At 39.6% G+C, this 14985-nt stretch overlaps 2 protein-coding genes across 3 annotated transcripts; both read right to left on the bottom strand.

The window, feature by feature from the left end:
* Positions 1-267: 267 nt before the first annotated feature.
* Positions 268-4307, bottom strand: aqp10a (aquaporin 10a). The gene is made up of 6 exons (XM_020641950.3): positions 3980-4307; positions 2791-2917; positions 2310-2447; positions 2088-2206; positions 1792-2009; positions 268-810 (listed from the first exon to the last, which is right to left on the bottom strand). Exons 1-6 carry the CDS (start codon positions 4061-4063, stop codon positions 600-602), a joined length of 897 nt encoding a protein of 298 aa, XP_020497606.2. The 5' UTR covers positions 4064-4307; the 3' UTR covers positions 268-599.
* Positions 4308-5767: 1460 nt separating this feature from the next.
* si:dkey-92i15.4 (uncharacterized) lies at positions 5768-14468 on the bottom strand. 2 transcript variants are annotated; one of them, XM_029278901.2, is made up of 7 exons: positions 14302-14468; positions 9338-12236; positions 9070-9265; positions 8003-8101; positions 7668-7917; positions 7453-7569; positions 5768-6361 (listed from the first exon to the last, which is right to left on the bottom strand). In XM_029278901.2, the coding sequence occupies exons 2-7, from the start codon at positions 11869-11871 to the stop codon at positions 6198-6200; spliced, it is 3360 nt and encodes a 1119-aa protein (XP_029134734.2). In that variant the 5' UTR covers positions 11872-12236; positions 14302-14468; the 3' UTR covers positions 5768-6197. The 2 variants fall into 2 exon arrangements, with proteins under 2 accessions (XP_029134734.2, XP_020497605.2); XM_020641949.3 differs by lacking the exon at positions 14302-14468 and adding an exon at positions 13399-13621.
* Between the last annotated feature and the right edge of the window lie 517 nt (positions 14469-14985).

Below are 14985 nucleotides of genomic sequence, written 5' to 3'. Positions count from 1 at the left end.
TCAAAGACCATAATCATCATGGCCCTTTTCTGCACTATTTTCCCATTATTACGGAACAGATGTCACATTGAGCGACGTTTTCAATGGCCACCAATTCATTACAGCCTTTGACTTTTCTGAACATGCCTTAAAGGAGCAATCACATCATTGACTCAGTAATCAGCCTCTTTCACCAGAGTACAACCTGCAACCTACAACCTGCATCATGAGTACAGTGTAATAATACATTAATAACCACTCAAACCAATTATTACAAGAGACACAGTGTATAATTGTTTTGTTGTTTTTTTAAATAAAAAAATAAATGACATCAGCTCAACATATGCTCAAGCTTAATGGAAGTAAATACAACTTAGTTATAGAATTTAACAGAAAAAAATATCCAGATTTTCAATAATACTGACATCAATGTAAGCAGCTTTATCACAATCAATATCTCCTCCACTGCCTCTGTCTGGCTGTGTCAAAGAAGTCTGATGTAGAGTATTTAGTGTATAAATAAGAAATTCCTGTTATTTACAGTACATCATAGGATGTTTTTGTGCGTCTCGACAGCTAAAAAAGCAGCGCTGTCATGTAGGAAATATTTACAGCAACACTTAGAAATATGCAGCCTTTAACTCTTCTCCATTGTCCCATGTGATTCTTGGCTGCTGAATTTTATCACTGATGGTGGAAAGAGTGGAGAGACTCTCAGGAGGGTCTGGTTCAGGGAGGTGCCAGTCGATAAAGACCAAATACATCAAAGATCCTAAGACACCTCCAATAGGTGGGGCCACCAGCGGTACCCAGAACCAGTAGTTGTAACACCTGGAGAGCAGACAGAAAGGTATTCAGTTTTGGTTGTCAGATGTTTCAGAACAGTTTTTGTGGATTACTTTCAGCTTTAAATATAGATTTCCACAATTGCATTTAACTTTATCTAACAGCTAATGTAAGCAAGGAAGTGGATGAATGCTTACCTGTTATCTAACAGTATGGGATATCAAATGTGTTATTTCACCCATTGGCTTTTCACTACTCGCTATCACTGTTTTTCACAGCTCTCAATGAAGCGAGAAGCAGTGGAGTTATAATGATTCATCATGTTTTATTGCATTATATTTTGTATCTTATTGGTCTGTATGGTGTCTGTCCCATGTTGAGGTTGATTTGTTCTGTCACTTGTGCACTTGTTGTTGATGTTTATATATTTCAAAGGGACAGATGTTGCAAATGAGTGCTGTGGTGTGTGGCATTGATTTACTTGCTTCATACTTGTCCTTATTTAAATAAATATTAAATTAACAAACAAATGTTCCCTTTCTGTTTATTATCAGAGCTCTGTGCAATGACAGCCCAGTCAGGAGTTACTCTGCCCTCTAGTGGGCATTTATCAAATCAAGCAGATTTAAACAAATCGGCTGAATAAGTGTTCAACCTTAGTGGGACCAAATAGAAGCCATCCGATTATCAGATTATATTAAGCAACAGTTTGCATCATGGATCATAATCAGGTGTTTTGTAACAAGCTGACAATTCATGTTCCTTTGATCCTGCCGAAAACAACCCTTGAGTCTGATAACCGCTGACATACAGGATTTTCTAAAGAAATACAAGGTCTAAGAAAAGTAATAACCAAGACAAAATCCTTTCTTTCTTTGAATTTGAGTTTAATGGTTTGAATGAATTGTGTTGCTTTATCAAAAATCCTTAAATGTGAAATATTATAATAAATGCATTATCAGCTCGTAAAGTTTTATGTGTTTACTGCTGGGCATTTGTGCTGTTAATGTAAGATAAGATACATACGTGAAGACCTCAGTTCCCCAGCCTGCAGTCAGCGTAAAGAGTCGCGGCCCTAGGTCTCGAGCTGGATTGATTGCAGCACCACAGTTAGCAGACATTGACATGGAGATCCCCAGGACGATCACAGCTACTATTGGGGGAATCAGCTCTGAGGGAGCAGGTGTATTCCTCTTTTCGTCCAAAGCCAGGATGCACAACATGAGCATGCTTGTACCCACTACCTAATCAAAGAGTAAAACGCATAATTAATTAGTCATATGAAAGACAGATGAAAAGTTAGCACTTATACTGCTACTGACCTGGTCAAGGAAACTTCTGCCCAAAGTGATGTACTCAGATGGATATGTGGCGAATATGGAAGCTGTCTCATTTTGACCATAAACAGTCAATACTCCTCCACTAAACTCCATTATGGCATCTGACACAGAAACACAAATAATCTATAGCAAACAAAAACCCACAAGTCAAACACCCATCTGTATGTGAATTGATAAAGTGTTCGAGTTGCCAAAAAGACAAACCATAGTACACCAGGTAGACGAGGCCTGATGCCATATAAGCCCCCAGCAGCTGGGAGAGGCTGTAGGGCACCAGCCGGCCCCAGGGCACCCGGCCCAACACACAGAAACTCATAGTCACTGCTGGGTTCAGATGAGCACCTTATGAGAAATAAAGGAGATGGTGTGAAAGGAAAGCAGGATGGAATAAAACAGAAGTGAATTACAGTGAGAGAGAGAATGGATGGTAATGAAATCTCAGATTATTTGTAGCCATAGTGTGTCAACTAAGTAAAGGTAAATAGTAAAGGCCTTGAAGAGCTGGACTAGAGAGTGGCGGATATTAGTGTCATAAATCGAGCATGCTCAGATCAGTGGATGACTGCAGTAATGGAAGAGTCATAATAGGCAGCATATTAAATATTGCTGTTGTGATTTACTGTATTTTAATCCTTTAAGGATGTCCCTTAAAAGTGTGATATTGTAATGACTTTAATGATCTTACCTGAGATGCCCTTGGTGAGGTACATAGCCGACATCACACCCACAGAGAAGGCCATGTTGACTGACAGGAACTGACCTTTAGTGTCTCTGCTTGTCTTCACTTGAGCTGCAGCAGAACAGCCAAACAGCTTCACAGCACATGAAGAGGACAAAGAGAAACACCAATAAGGTATGAGACGTCAGGAGAAATATTGTAAACTTCGGAGCGACTGAGTGGCTTATATTATTCACATGCAACACAGAAGGCTACTTCAAACAGTTTCAGGCAAAAGTACACATGCACTTCCATTTATTGCCTTCTAAGTAATGGATGCACCAGTTATAGTAACACTAAATCAGTTAACACAGGCATGTTAGGTTGTAAATGTAATTGAATCCCTCCCCTCATGAGCTTCGACTTAGTAATGATAACAATGATAAGGATAACATTCATCTATAGATATCCATCTTTAGTGATTGTTTATTATAATTATAAACCTGACTCTCCTCAATGAAACAAAAAATAAAAGTGTGAAAGTATCCTCAGCACTCTTCTGTACTTCTTTATTGAATAAAACTAAAGATGAAACTACACAAGTGGGTTTCGTGTAATATATGTGCAATACATAAGCTTGTGTAAATAAACACAATTGTTGAATTGTATTTTATTTATATAAAAAAAAAAAAATTAACATAGAAAGTAAAGCTTAAGTTGAACTGATACTAATTTTTCCACACGTCATTTTTTAGTTCCTGAATCTTTCAGTTCAGTTCAATTATTGCATAGAAATAAGCCATAAAAATAATGGTGTATTCTGATGGTTTTGTTATGCTTTTGTAGCTCATAAAGAGTCTTTCACATTTAATTCAGTCGATTGCTTAACCAACTCACGGGAGCTTTAAATAATAATAATAATTAAAAAACATATAAGGCTATAATAATCATCCTGAAAATGATAGCTCAAAATTTAAAAAAATAAATCGTAAGTAAAGCTGGGGGGATTATTCAAATGGGAAAACATACAATTCATTTTTACAATAATACAGAAAATAACATTTAACAAATTTAACAAAGGCAAACTGTTGGGGGAAAAAGTCCAATACGGTAGTTTAAAAATTGTTTCCCCTTTATATTTATATTGTTTTATATTTTTGATTGGATTCAAAGGAAATCAAAATGCAAAGAGCAGTGTAAATCATGTGTTACTTACCAGTAAGACAAAAGTTCCCAAGAACTCAGCCATGCACTCTCTCACCATGGCATTCTTCAATCTCAGGGTAGGTTTCTTCAACATTACTGGAGTTTTATCCTTTTTCACACCTCACAATGAACTCCGTCTTTGTTGTACAGACCAGCTGGTGGTCTGTCTGTTTCTTTGTCAAGGTGTTTATGTAGTGTTAATAAAAAGTTGGTTAGTTTGTGGCAAGAAAAGAAAGCTTTTCTGTCACTACTTCCACTAGAGCATCTGAGGACCTGTCCACTGTATCCCTCTTCTTTCCCTACAGCTGGTCAAACACTGTTACTCATTTATTGGGCTGTGGCAGCTTTAGTATTGGCTGAAGCAGAGAGCGTTATGTTCCTTAGCTGTTAGAGTTTTATGAACAGAGGCCATAAACAGGCTGATTATGAGTTGAAAGCATGAACAGAATATTAATACAACTCAAACCGAACCTTAAGAAACCAGTTAGTTTATCTTTATTTTACTTCTTTAAAAGTCATCAATCTGTCTCAAATCAGAGTGAGAGAAAGCTGCAGGTTAACTCCAAACTACATGATAAATAATTGTAAACTTAACTACACAAACACAGATTTTTTTTTTTACCTGTTATTCTGTCAAAAATCCTGCTGGTAACTTTTCAATTCAAATACTTCTACAGGCTTATTCTAACAGGGGAAACATTAAACAATCCATCGGGGATTTTGAGGGGCAAATATTTAAGTAGTACAAAAACAATTGTACAAGTTTTATAATTAAGATGGGTTTCAGATAAATCTCTGTTATCATTGCAGAAGGACATGTCACTGTGACCCACTCTCAGTAAACTCTGGACTCCTAATGGATTACATAACCTAAATAATGGACATGCAGCAGTTATGATTATATGTCGATCATTTTCAGAAAGACACATGCCTTTGGCCCAAAGGACATGTTGACACAAGATAAGACAAGTAAAAGTGACTGGAGATTATCTCTCCACAACCAGAACCTTTACATGTTATGTTGAGATCATAAAAATAATGCTGACAGGCAGTGATATTTAGGCTTATCACATCTATGCAGGTTATCTGTGTCTGATTATTTGTTAAAGGACAGATAACTTTAATACGGCGGCCCTGAAGTGCAAAGCACAAAGACAAATCAGAAAACACAACAACAAATAAGAAAACTCAACGACTAATAAGGAAGCACAACGACAAATCACAAAACACAACACATATAGGCAAACACAATGTCGTTAACTTCTAGTGGAAAAGATAGGTACCTGCGGTCGATAGGGATTGTCGCTGACTGGACAAACACACTGTCTGTCTTTTTAACCGGAAGGATATGCTGCTTTCACGTGTTGATTTCAAAACATGAGTGCAACCGATGATTCAGATATAGTCTCAGTCTCTAGACTGATATAGTTTGACACAATTTGGGCAATACATCATAATATTTTCGATTCCTCCTGCTCTGCTTCATTTGTTAACTTTTCTCTGCCTTGCGCCAAAGGAGTATGATGCATTTACTTCCTGTTAAAAAAACGGACATTGCGTTCGTCTGATCAGCGACGATCCTTGTTGACTGCAGGTACCTATCTTTTCCGTTAGAAGTTAATGTTGTTGTGTTTTCTTTTTTCTTGTGTGTTTTCTGATTTGTCGTTGTGCTTTGCACTTCAGGGCTACCGTATTTTAGCCTACTTCAGACTTTTGACCACAAAGCCATTAATGCAATATGATTGAAATAAATATCATGTCATGTTATCTCCCTCTGCTGGATGATAAATAAAAAGTATCACTTTAAGTTAGGGTTTATTAAAAAAGCAATATAAATGCAGATCACTTCTATTTACATTATAATACATGTGTTTTTATTTACAGGTGTAACATTTTAAATAGCTTTCAACTAACCAAAACAATAAGTATCAAAAGGTAGGTTTTATAATGTATTAGCCATCAGTGCACTTTCATTTTGGCTGGTACAGAAAATCCCAGGCATGAGGTAGCTAAAGTGAGAAAAATACACACTTTTGACCCGGTCTCTGAGACTATATTCCCTTTGGGGCTTTGTTTAAATGTCTTTAAAAACGAATAGCTTAAATGTTTTATTGGCATTAACCCCAAATAGTTTAATACAAAGCTTAATACACGTCAGGTTCAACAGTGTCTCTCTCACGGATGGCTTTTAGTTTCTAGTTTGAATTCAGTCCCTAAACTCAATATCCTCATGTTTCCAGATGCTTCAGAGGGCGACGCAGAACCACATCCACAGGCCCAGGGGGCAGTCTTCTTATCAGAGTCCACACCTCCAGACGTCTCATCCCCCCCATGCTGACACCCTCAATCTCTACGACTTCATCACCAGGACACACCTTGTCAACAGGGCCTCCTGGAGGGGACAGTGTGCAAAGGGAATGTTCAATTCATGACTTTAATGAACAAGTCTGTTTAAAAAGAGTGGTCAAATTCAAAAAGAGTACAGCACATGATCTATATGTGCAAAATGACTACTATACTTTCTGTCTCTGAATTCAGCTAAGACTTAACCACTCACACCTTAATGAGAAGTTACAGCTTTTATTGAATAAGTTATATTCAATTATCAGTATAAGGTTCAGGTTTCATAATCAAATTGGGTTTATATACTTTTGGCCAAATTTTCTATTTCATGTTGTGCTGTTTGATAATAATGTTCAAATCCCTCACCCTGTTTATTAATAAAAAAAACAAAAACAAAAAAAAAACGGGGGGGAGGGGGGGTCTCTTATCCAGCCCGTCCCATCCATCTTGGGAGTTTTCGCTGGTGCCGCTGTGGGGCTTTATGTGCGGGGGTGGGGCCTCTTGCCTGATTCCGCGGGGACCCTGTGGCCCCCACTTCTCTGTTCTTCTCTGCTCTTCTTCTTTATGACATCTCTATGATCTTGATACACATGTATGTGTACACCTATGGATGTACATGTGTACGTATGTGTGTATGTGTATGTATATTTGTATATTTATTATTATATATATATATTTTTTTATTACCATCATCTCTCTTTTTATGATGGTCATATTATTACATTCATATAATTTTATCTTCTTTCTATTACTGTTTACATGTATATATACTTTTTTTCTTTCTCTAACTAATTTTTCATTCACTTTTCATTTATTCATATTTTTGGTTGTTTTCTCGCTACTCCCCACTAAATTCCGCACTTTAATGCATTAAGCTGCCAGGAACACATTTCACACCTTTCTAACACACTACCTGAGCATAAAAATCATTGCTTGACTCTCATCTCATTTAAATGTATTTTGTCTGTGTTGTCGCTCTGTATCTTTTCTTATGTTTTGCTTTTTTGTATCTATTTTTATTGTATTTTTTTGTCTTTGTTTGTTTGTTCTTGCTTTAGTTGTCATGTCTATGTCATGTCTATATGTTCTTGTTTCATTTTGTTCACCTTATCACCAATAAAAAAATAAAAAATTCCTCACCCTGGAAGATCTTCTGTACAGTCAGTGGTCTGTCCACCTGACTGGAGCCCACTCCTCCCTCCAGGCTGAAGCCCAGATCCCTGTTGTTCTTCTCCAAGCGCACACACATAAGCTGACCTGAGAGGGCAGCAAAAGCAAAAAACAGAAAGAGCTTTTAATTTCAAACTGTCACAGATCATTATCTTGATAAACGCTGGTAATGTATGACCTCTCACCTGTCTCTGTGGTCTGAGTTGCTGTTGGCTCTTGACTTTTTGTCTGCGCTCCCTCTTTACTAACATTGCTCATCCCTCCCTTCCTCAGGACCACCACCCCCAAATCCCGAGTTTTTGCTCTTCTCAGGACCCTCAGGGCCTCCCAGTGGGCGTAACTGCTCAGTGCTGTGCCATTAATTGACAATACCTGGTCCCCTTCACATATTGAGCCTTCCTTTGCTGCTACCCCTAAGTGGAACACCTTGTGAACCTGAGAGGAATACAAAGAAAGGACATGAAGAAATGGGCGACATTGCCTTTGGATATTTTTCAGGGGAAAACAAGTTTTTCCTCACAGTGACTGGCTTGTTCTGGTCAATGCCTCCAGCCAAACTGAAGCCCAGTCCCACTCCCACGTCCTTATGGAGAACAACCACTTGCACATCGTTATAGTCCTGCATGCCAAAACAGAAAGGTTGGACAAACCAATGATGTTATTATAATAAACATTTTAAGATAAAACTAAGTTAAGAAGGAAATATGCGAAAGAGAAAAAAAAAATATGATATCACATGCACAAAGGTTCCAAAGGATGCTATAAATATGCAGGTGTCCTGTGTAATCATATCAAGTTGCAGGTTAATTACAACCCAAGAAGGGGCCATTGCTGTACTGCTGTACTCTAGGATTGTGAATGATATTACCGGAGAGAATCAGACAAATCATTCATATTTTACTTCTTCCAAATTAATGGAAAATTTGAAAGGACATCAGGCCACATTTGGAGTATAACTAACGGTTGGACAACAGCTTATGATCTTACTGTCTATGCTTATGATACATTTCAGCTACTTACTTGCTTCCTGTTTTATTCGATAGTTTTGTGACACTAATGATACTGTTATCTTGGAATTTATGCCTCTACAGTGATCTAACTTTTGGCATACTTCCTTGTTACCATAACACTCCCTTAGCAAGCTAACACTTAAGGAGCTAATGGGAATTCAAGCCTTTCCAATTGTACTGTGTAACACTACAAACAGTAATGAACAGGAAATGGTTAAATGCAAACATTATCTGTTGTGCAATGGTAACTAACAGGTGATAAAACAAGTTGTGTTACCTTGGAATATGGCCTTCATTTTGCATTTGATTACCACAATGCATTGTCCTTTTAGTTTCTGATTGTTGAAGGAGTCTAATTGTAATGATTTTGGGCATTTTCACAACACAGCAATACAATATGACAACATTTAAACTTTCCACCCTGGTAGTGACGACAGAAAGAAATGGCTGCTGTGTGCATATGGTGAATGCTGTACATTGGGGTAAGTGACCAAATTTGAGCCAAAGACCGGTCTGCTGTTACAATACCTACATTTTAAAATCACAGCAGAACATTGAAACACCAAGCTGTTTGTACCTGCAGAGTGCTGTCACCAAGGCTCCTGACATCCTCCAGCAGCTTGTCGAGCTCATCAGCTGGCATCACAGACACATAGGAAAAAGCCGACATGTCTGAGCTTAGCGAGGCTGTTCGCCGACCTACAGATTGCCACTCATCGCTGTCATTCTCTGACTCATAGTCCACTCCAGCAAAGTTACACAAGTCTGAAAGACTACAGAGAGGAAATTGAGTTATGATGGTAAAAATGTATACCTTGAATTTTGTTGATATAAACTCTACCCACCTGACACAGAAGCTCCGACGATCTGATTGGCTCATATTACTTGTAATGGTCACTGACGACTCTCCAGAGTCTGAATCATAGTTTGAATCCTCATCCTTCTGTGTACTTTCATCATCATCCTCGAAATCCTCTTCATCGTCATTCCAGACCTTAATCGTCGGGCTCAATCCAGCTACCCAAGCATCCAGGTCCAACACTTGTTTCTTTCCCTTTGGAAATGTTTCATTGCTATCTGAGGAGACAAGACCAGGATGGTTGCTGTGGGATGAAGAGCCAAGGTGGTGATGGAGATGAAGGGCATCTGCTTCAGGTGTTTTGGACTCTTGTACGAGATCAGACAGTCTTTCATTTTCTGCAATGGGAGTGGAGTTTTCTGTTTGAGTTGTGGGCGAGAGAAGAGGTGAGTGGTTTGGAGTGTTGGTTGGAGTCCTGTCTTCATCACTGACAGGTGAAGTAACTATGGAGGATAATATTTTTGGCAGACCATCGGGAGTGTCACTGGAGTTGAACAGAGGTAAAGAAGTTGGCCTGTCACTTGCCTCCTCAGGACTCGAAAGCTTGGAGAAATCGGACTCATCTATATAGAAGTTATTACGCTGTCTTTGATCTCCTTTATTTATTGGGATTTCAAGGCTGCTCTTAAGTCTGGCATACTTCTTTGAATTTTCAGAAGTGTCAGCCTTGTCTGCTTCTTTTCCCTCACTCTGAACTAAATATCTTTCATCTCTCTCTTTCCTCCGTAATCCAAGTCCAGACTCATCCACTGATAAAGACCTTTCTGACCCGCACTTCTTTCGTGCTACTTTCATTTTCTCCTCAGTTTTCTCCCCTCCAACTTTCAATTCCTCCCTTTTGTCTCTTAATCCGCTTATCGCTTTATCTGACCCGCTCTTTTTCACTCCATCATGAGCCCCACTAATTTGTGTTGGCACTGAGAAGGCCCGTCTCGGCATCAGGATCTGTCCCATAACCGGACCTTGAGATCTCTGTGTTAGAGCCTCAAACTGGTTGATCTTATTCCTCACGCTAGCTGCAGATTTGACTGACAACCCCTCTGGTAATTTGTTCCTCTCTATTGTTTTTATTGTAATTTTTGATGGGTTTGATTCAAACACATCTTCATCGATGCTAACACTCTTTAATTTAGGTTTTTCTTTATGTACCCCATACATTAAATTACTGCTGCCTTTTTCCTCTCTATGGTTCACCCTTCTACATTCAGTACTTCCACTTAATCTTCTTTCTCTCGATCCAGACCAATCCCTCAAAGAACCTGATCTCAACTGATCTTTGGAGGTGTTTGACTGCAAAGGTGCTATTTCTCCAGCATCTCTTGTAGCTCTTATTTGATCTGCTAGAGTGTTCCTGCTCCTTGCTCTATCCAGAGACATTGTGCCAGTTTCCTTTAAGCCTCTACCCAATTTGACACCCTGGATCTGTCCTGGCCACTGCCCCCCTGACGATCTCTCCCTGATCCTGGTCAGAGAAATAGTCTCAGAACCTACTGTATCTGATTGTGTACACGTGAATGAATTCCTGCTCTGAACTGGAATGAAGCTGCTTGTCTGTCCTGATGAGAAACACCTTGGAAAGGTTCCCCCTGATGTCCAGTCGTATGACCTCGGCTGTGCTGGAATAAGGAAATCCTTAGTTGTGTCTTTGGGATTGGACATGAAAGGGTTGGATTCCTCAGTTTTACCAAAACCAGCTGAGCCATAGAGTTTCTCTATCCGCTCAAGAATACTTTGACCACCTTTGGAACCAGATGAAGCAGATGTTGGTCTGACATTAGAGCATGGTCCGGACTGGGACCTTAACCTGGAGGGGAGAGAGCGTCCCTTACTGGTCCTATCTAAAGTCTGACTCATGTGACTCACGGGGCTCTTCTCTTGAACAACATTACTTGTACCTGCACAGTTATAGTAGGCCTGTATTGAAGACCTCACCCCCTCCTTGGTGCCTTGAACTCCTGCACTTTCATCCAAGCCTCCATCAGGTTGAATGATGTCCCCTGTTCGCTTAGTTAACCAAATGAACATGTCGGCCCTTTGACCCCGATCTGGGCATCTTTCCCCCGTCTGCCATTCCAAACTCTTGCTTCTAGTTGCCAGGTTGTTCCTCCTAAACTCTGTCCTGCCACGGCTTTCAGGTGCAATGTTTTTGCCTCGGTCAATCCGAAACGCTGTGATTGTATTTCCCACTCTTCCAGTGTGGCTTAGCATGGTTGACATCTTGGGGTCCTTGTCCTCATACTGACTTATAACTCTGCTGCTATTCCCACTCCTGGCTTGATAACAAGAAGCTTTGTCATCCACCTCCTCAACGGTTCCGTTTGCGCCAGATTGTGAACTCTTTGCTTCTGCCACTTCCTCAGCGCTCTTTCTCTCTTCCTCTGAAAAACCTCTTGGTTTCCTAACACCAGGCCTGCGAGTGAGACTGTATGAAGGAGAGTTAGCTGAGCGAACAGTGAAGAGCGCCTCCGTCCCCTGCCTGTTGTACACACTCGCTGGAGAAGGGAGCAGAGACAAGTCCATTGTCCCAGGGTAAACAAAGTTAATGACCACCTGTGAAGTGCCAAATCCCAAAAAGAGAGCGGAAGAGTGAACTTGATATTTAAGAGATTCCAAGTAACTATCTTTATGACTGCACTCCGAAAGCAGTTTTTCTGAACTCTGCCATTTTCAGTGTGCAAGAAACATTGAAACAATTACCGTCCCCTCATTTGTTTTTGTTTTTCACAGAAACAGAGTTTAATATTTTAGGGAAGCTCCTGATGTTTCTCTGCCTTGTGGTCTAGAAGAGATTATTCTTTTTGGCTTATCTTTTTGTTTTGCTGATGCCGTATTGTCTTTTGGAGTGTTCATCCCCAAACACAAGTTCAGCAAACAGCTCCCATTACCTGCCAAGTAGAAAAAAAGTTACAGTCATAACAGGGATTGTGGTTTGCATTGGCTCGTCAAAAGTGTCAAACACAATCATGTAGTGGTTGAGGTCAGTTGGCACAACATATTACAGAAAAAGTATAAAAAGGAATGTGATCGCGAAGGATAAGAAATGCTAAGAACAAAAAATCAATATAATAAAGACAGAGAACAAGAGTCAAATAACCAAAAAAACCAGAGTATGCCACACTTTAAACTCCTGTCAGCTGTGTCACTTTGAAACACACCCCTGTCGTCCTGACAATCCCCCTCACACTTACTCAATAGCCCATTCACAGAACATTGAGATTGAGCTAATGCGCCCTGTTGTACACACACATATCATAACTACTGTTTACACAAGCAACATACTCATGACTACCTGTCAACGTCAGCTAAACCTGAACCAAAAACTGGAAGAACCTACCTAACAGCAATCCAGTCAGCGAAAAACAATGCATTAAAGAGTCACAATCAGTCTTTGTGCAACCTGTAACGTCTCATACAGTGACAGGACGATAACAATGGAATTTTTTTCCTTATAACAGCGGATTCATTGAAAATAATCAGATTACAAAGAGATTAAAGTTACTTGATTTAGAAACTGAATACTAAGTGACAGATCGTGCCACTGATGGACAACAGCTCATCATTGACGACAGACACTCTGAGGTTACACACATACAAACAAGGCATTGTCGGTGAACTATCTTTGATCATTATTTAGGTCAGAATTAGAATCCGATCATCACTGTTGATATTTAACTCAATTAATATAAATCCCGTATTTACTGTACAAGTATAACATGACAAGGAAATTAGATAAACATGGCTCATTTATAAAGTAGCATTTTACAAAGTCAAGTGTGTGACTTTGAGGAAACAGTCTCTGTGGACCTTTACAACACAGGTGAGGCTCAGTGTCGGTTTACAGAAACACCTGTTCTGCTAACAAACACAAAGCCTCCCATCTGGGTTGCCAGGGCAACACTGCACAGTTTGCTTCAAACACTGATTAAACAGCGAGAAAGACAGAAATGTACCCATAAATCAGACAAAGTTATTATCTCTAACCCCACATTTATGTTAACAAATTAGCTTTTTATTTTAATAATATTTTCACAAAGAAATGCCTCTCACCTTTTCTAAGAGGGACCTCTTACATGTCTCAGACCACGGTGTTGACACAGCTTCATACTGAAGGCAGCTTTCTCTGTAATGACATCAACTCCTAACTCTTCTCTCTCTGTATTCCTCTCTTTACATCAGCTTTGCATGATGGACTGTGCAGTGACGCAAACCTGCCACACTGGTTTATCCTCCTGTACTCCCTCTCTCTCTCTCTCTGTCTGTCTCTCTCTCTCTCCTCCCCCTCTCATTGTTGTTTTCTCCCTCTCTTCCTCTTCTCACAGGGTAGCATTCCTGACTACAGTTCAATGTGTCACCCACTTAACAGCTCAGCCGAGAGTGTACACACACATATACATGTCACATGCTAACTTACACACCCTAAAAAAAATTCAAACTCTGTCTCACATAAGCATTTCATATAGCTCCAGGGAGAAGAGTCACAGCTTGTATCGTTGTGTGAAACGGAACAAGAATGACATTTCGCAACACAGTCTTTTATTATCATCACCCCACCTAAGGCAAACCTGAGTCTAATTATCTGGGTTAGCTGGTGTCAAAATACATAATAACAGTGCACCTTTAATTGGGACCAGAGACAACAAAGAGCTCATGCAGACAGAGAAATACCAAGGGATAAATATTGTTGAAAGTACACCTCTCGTATGACACATTTTCAACCTAACAGGCTCAATTGGAAACATATTTGTTAAAAATCTGTGGGACTGTAATGCAGACTGGGGTGGGAGCGGGGGGGGTAAAGTATCTGAAATTGCTGATAGGTTTTAAACAGAAGAAGAACTATTGTTTGTAAGCTGGATTCTGCTGTGGGATGGGAACAAGTTGCCTTTGAAACACAAGAATAAGGCAGACTAGCATCAGACATATAAAGAAAAAGAAAATGATTGTACTTACTGTTTGATGGTAATCTGCTCATGCTCTCACTGTTGCTCTTTTGCATGCACCTGTTATTGTCTTCCGCTGAGACAGAGGAAACTGTGGTGTGCTGCAACACTAAATAAGAGGATGTCTCAACATATTTCTGTGCCTGTCAAGGGTATAAACATGCTTAGTTACAAATACTGATGCTAGGCCATGTCTTGTGATCCAATAAATGGCAGAGGTCGGGTAGGTTACATTGTCTTCTCAGGACAGTGATAAGTCTGTTTGTAAGAGTAAATAGCAGCAGTATGACTCAACAGACACCCACCCTTGTTCCTGACAGAATAATGGCACTCAGTGTCTCCGCAGGATAGATGCAAATCCATGTTGTGCTCACAGACACACTGGTTCTTTTTAATACATTTTTTGGGTTGTAGGACTTAAGGAACTATGTGAGAAAGGGAAATTCATGGTATTTAATCAATCAGTATGTCCCAGTTAATATAAATAGTCAACCAGGGGTGTTACCAGGAATTCTGGGCCCAATGAAAGGATATCACTGTGGTCTATTCTAATTATTTTTATGAACATCAGACATTTTACACAGCATCATAGTTTGGTAAAGAGAGGTTCAATATATTAAGTTTCAATAGAATCAATAGACGAGACATGTCTGTTACTCACTCAGAAAAGTATAGCTAACTAGAAAAAAGGAGT

Source organism: Labrus bergylta, chromosome 8 (assembly GCF_963930695.1).
Source record: "Labrus bergylta chromosome 8, fLabBer1.1, whole genome shotgun sequence".
NCBI lineage: Eukaryota > Metazoa > Chordata > Actinopteri > Labriformes > Labridae > Labrus > Labrus bergylta.
This window is presented reverse-complemented; position numbering and strand designations above follow the sequence as displayed.

Excerpts from the sequence above, each read along its gene's own strand:
- si:dkey-92i15.4 (XM_029278901.2), bottom strand. The coding sequence starts at position 11,871 with ATGGACTTGTCTCTGCTCCCTTCTCCAGCGAGTGTGTACAACAGGCAG. Across the intron at positions 8,102-9,069 it reads TTGGTGACAGCACTCTGCAG|GACTATAACGATGTGCAAGT; the intron begins GTACAAACAGCT and ends TTTGGCATGCAG. Across the intron at positions 7,918-8,002 it reads ACCAGAACAAGCCAGTCACT|GTTCACAAGGTGTTCCACTT; the intron begins GTGAGGAAAAAC and ends TATTCCTCTCAG.
- aqp10a (XM_020641950.3), bottom strand. The coding sequence starts at position 4,063 with ATGTTGAAGAAACCTACCCTGAGATTGAAGAATGCCATGGTGAGAGAG. Across the intron at positions 2,918-3,979 it reads TGGGAACTTTTGTCTTACTG|CTGTTTGGCTGTTCTGCTGC; the intron begins GTAAGTAACACA and ends TGTGCTGTGAAG. Across the intron at positions 2,448-2,790 it reads CCTCACCAAGGGCATCTCAG|GTGCTCATCTGAACCCAGCA; the intron begins GTAAGATCATTA and ends ATTTCTCATAAG.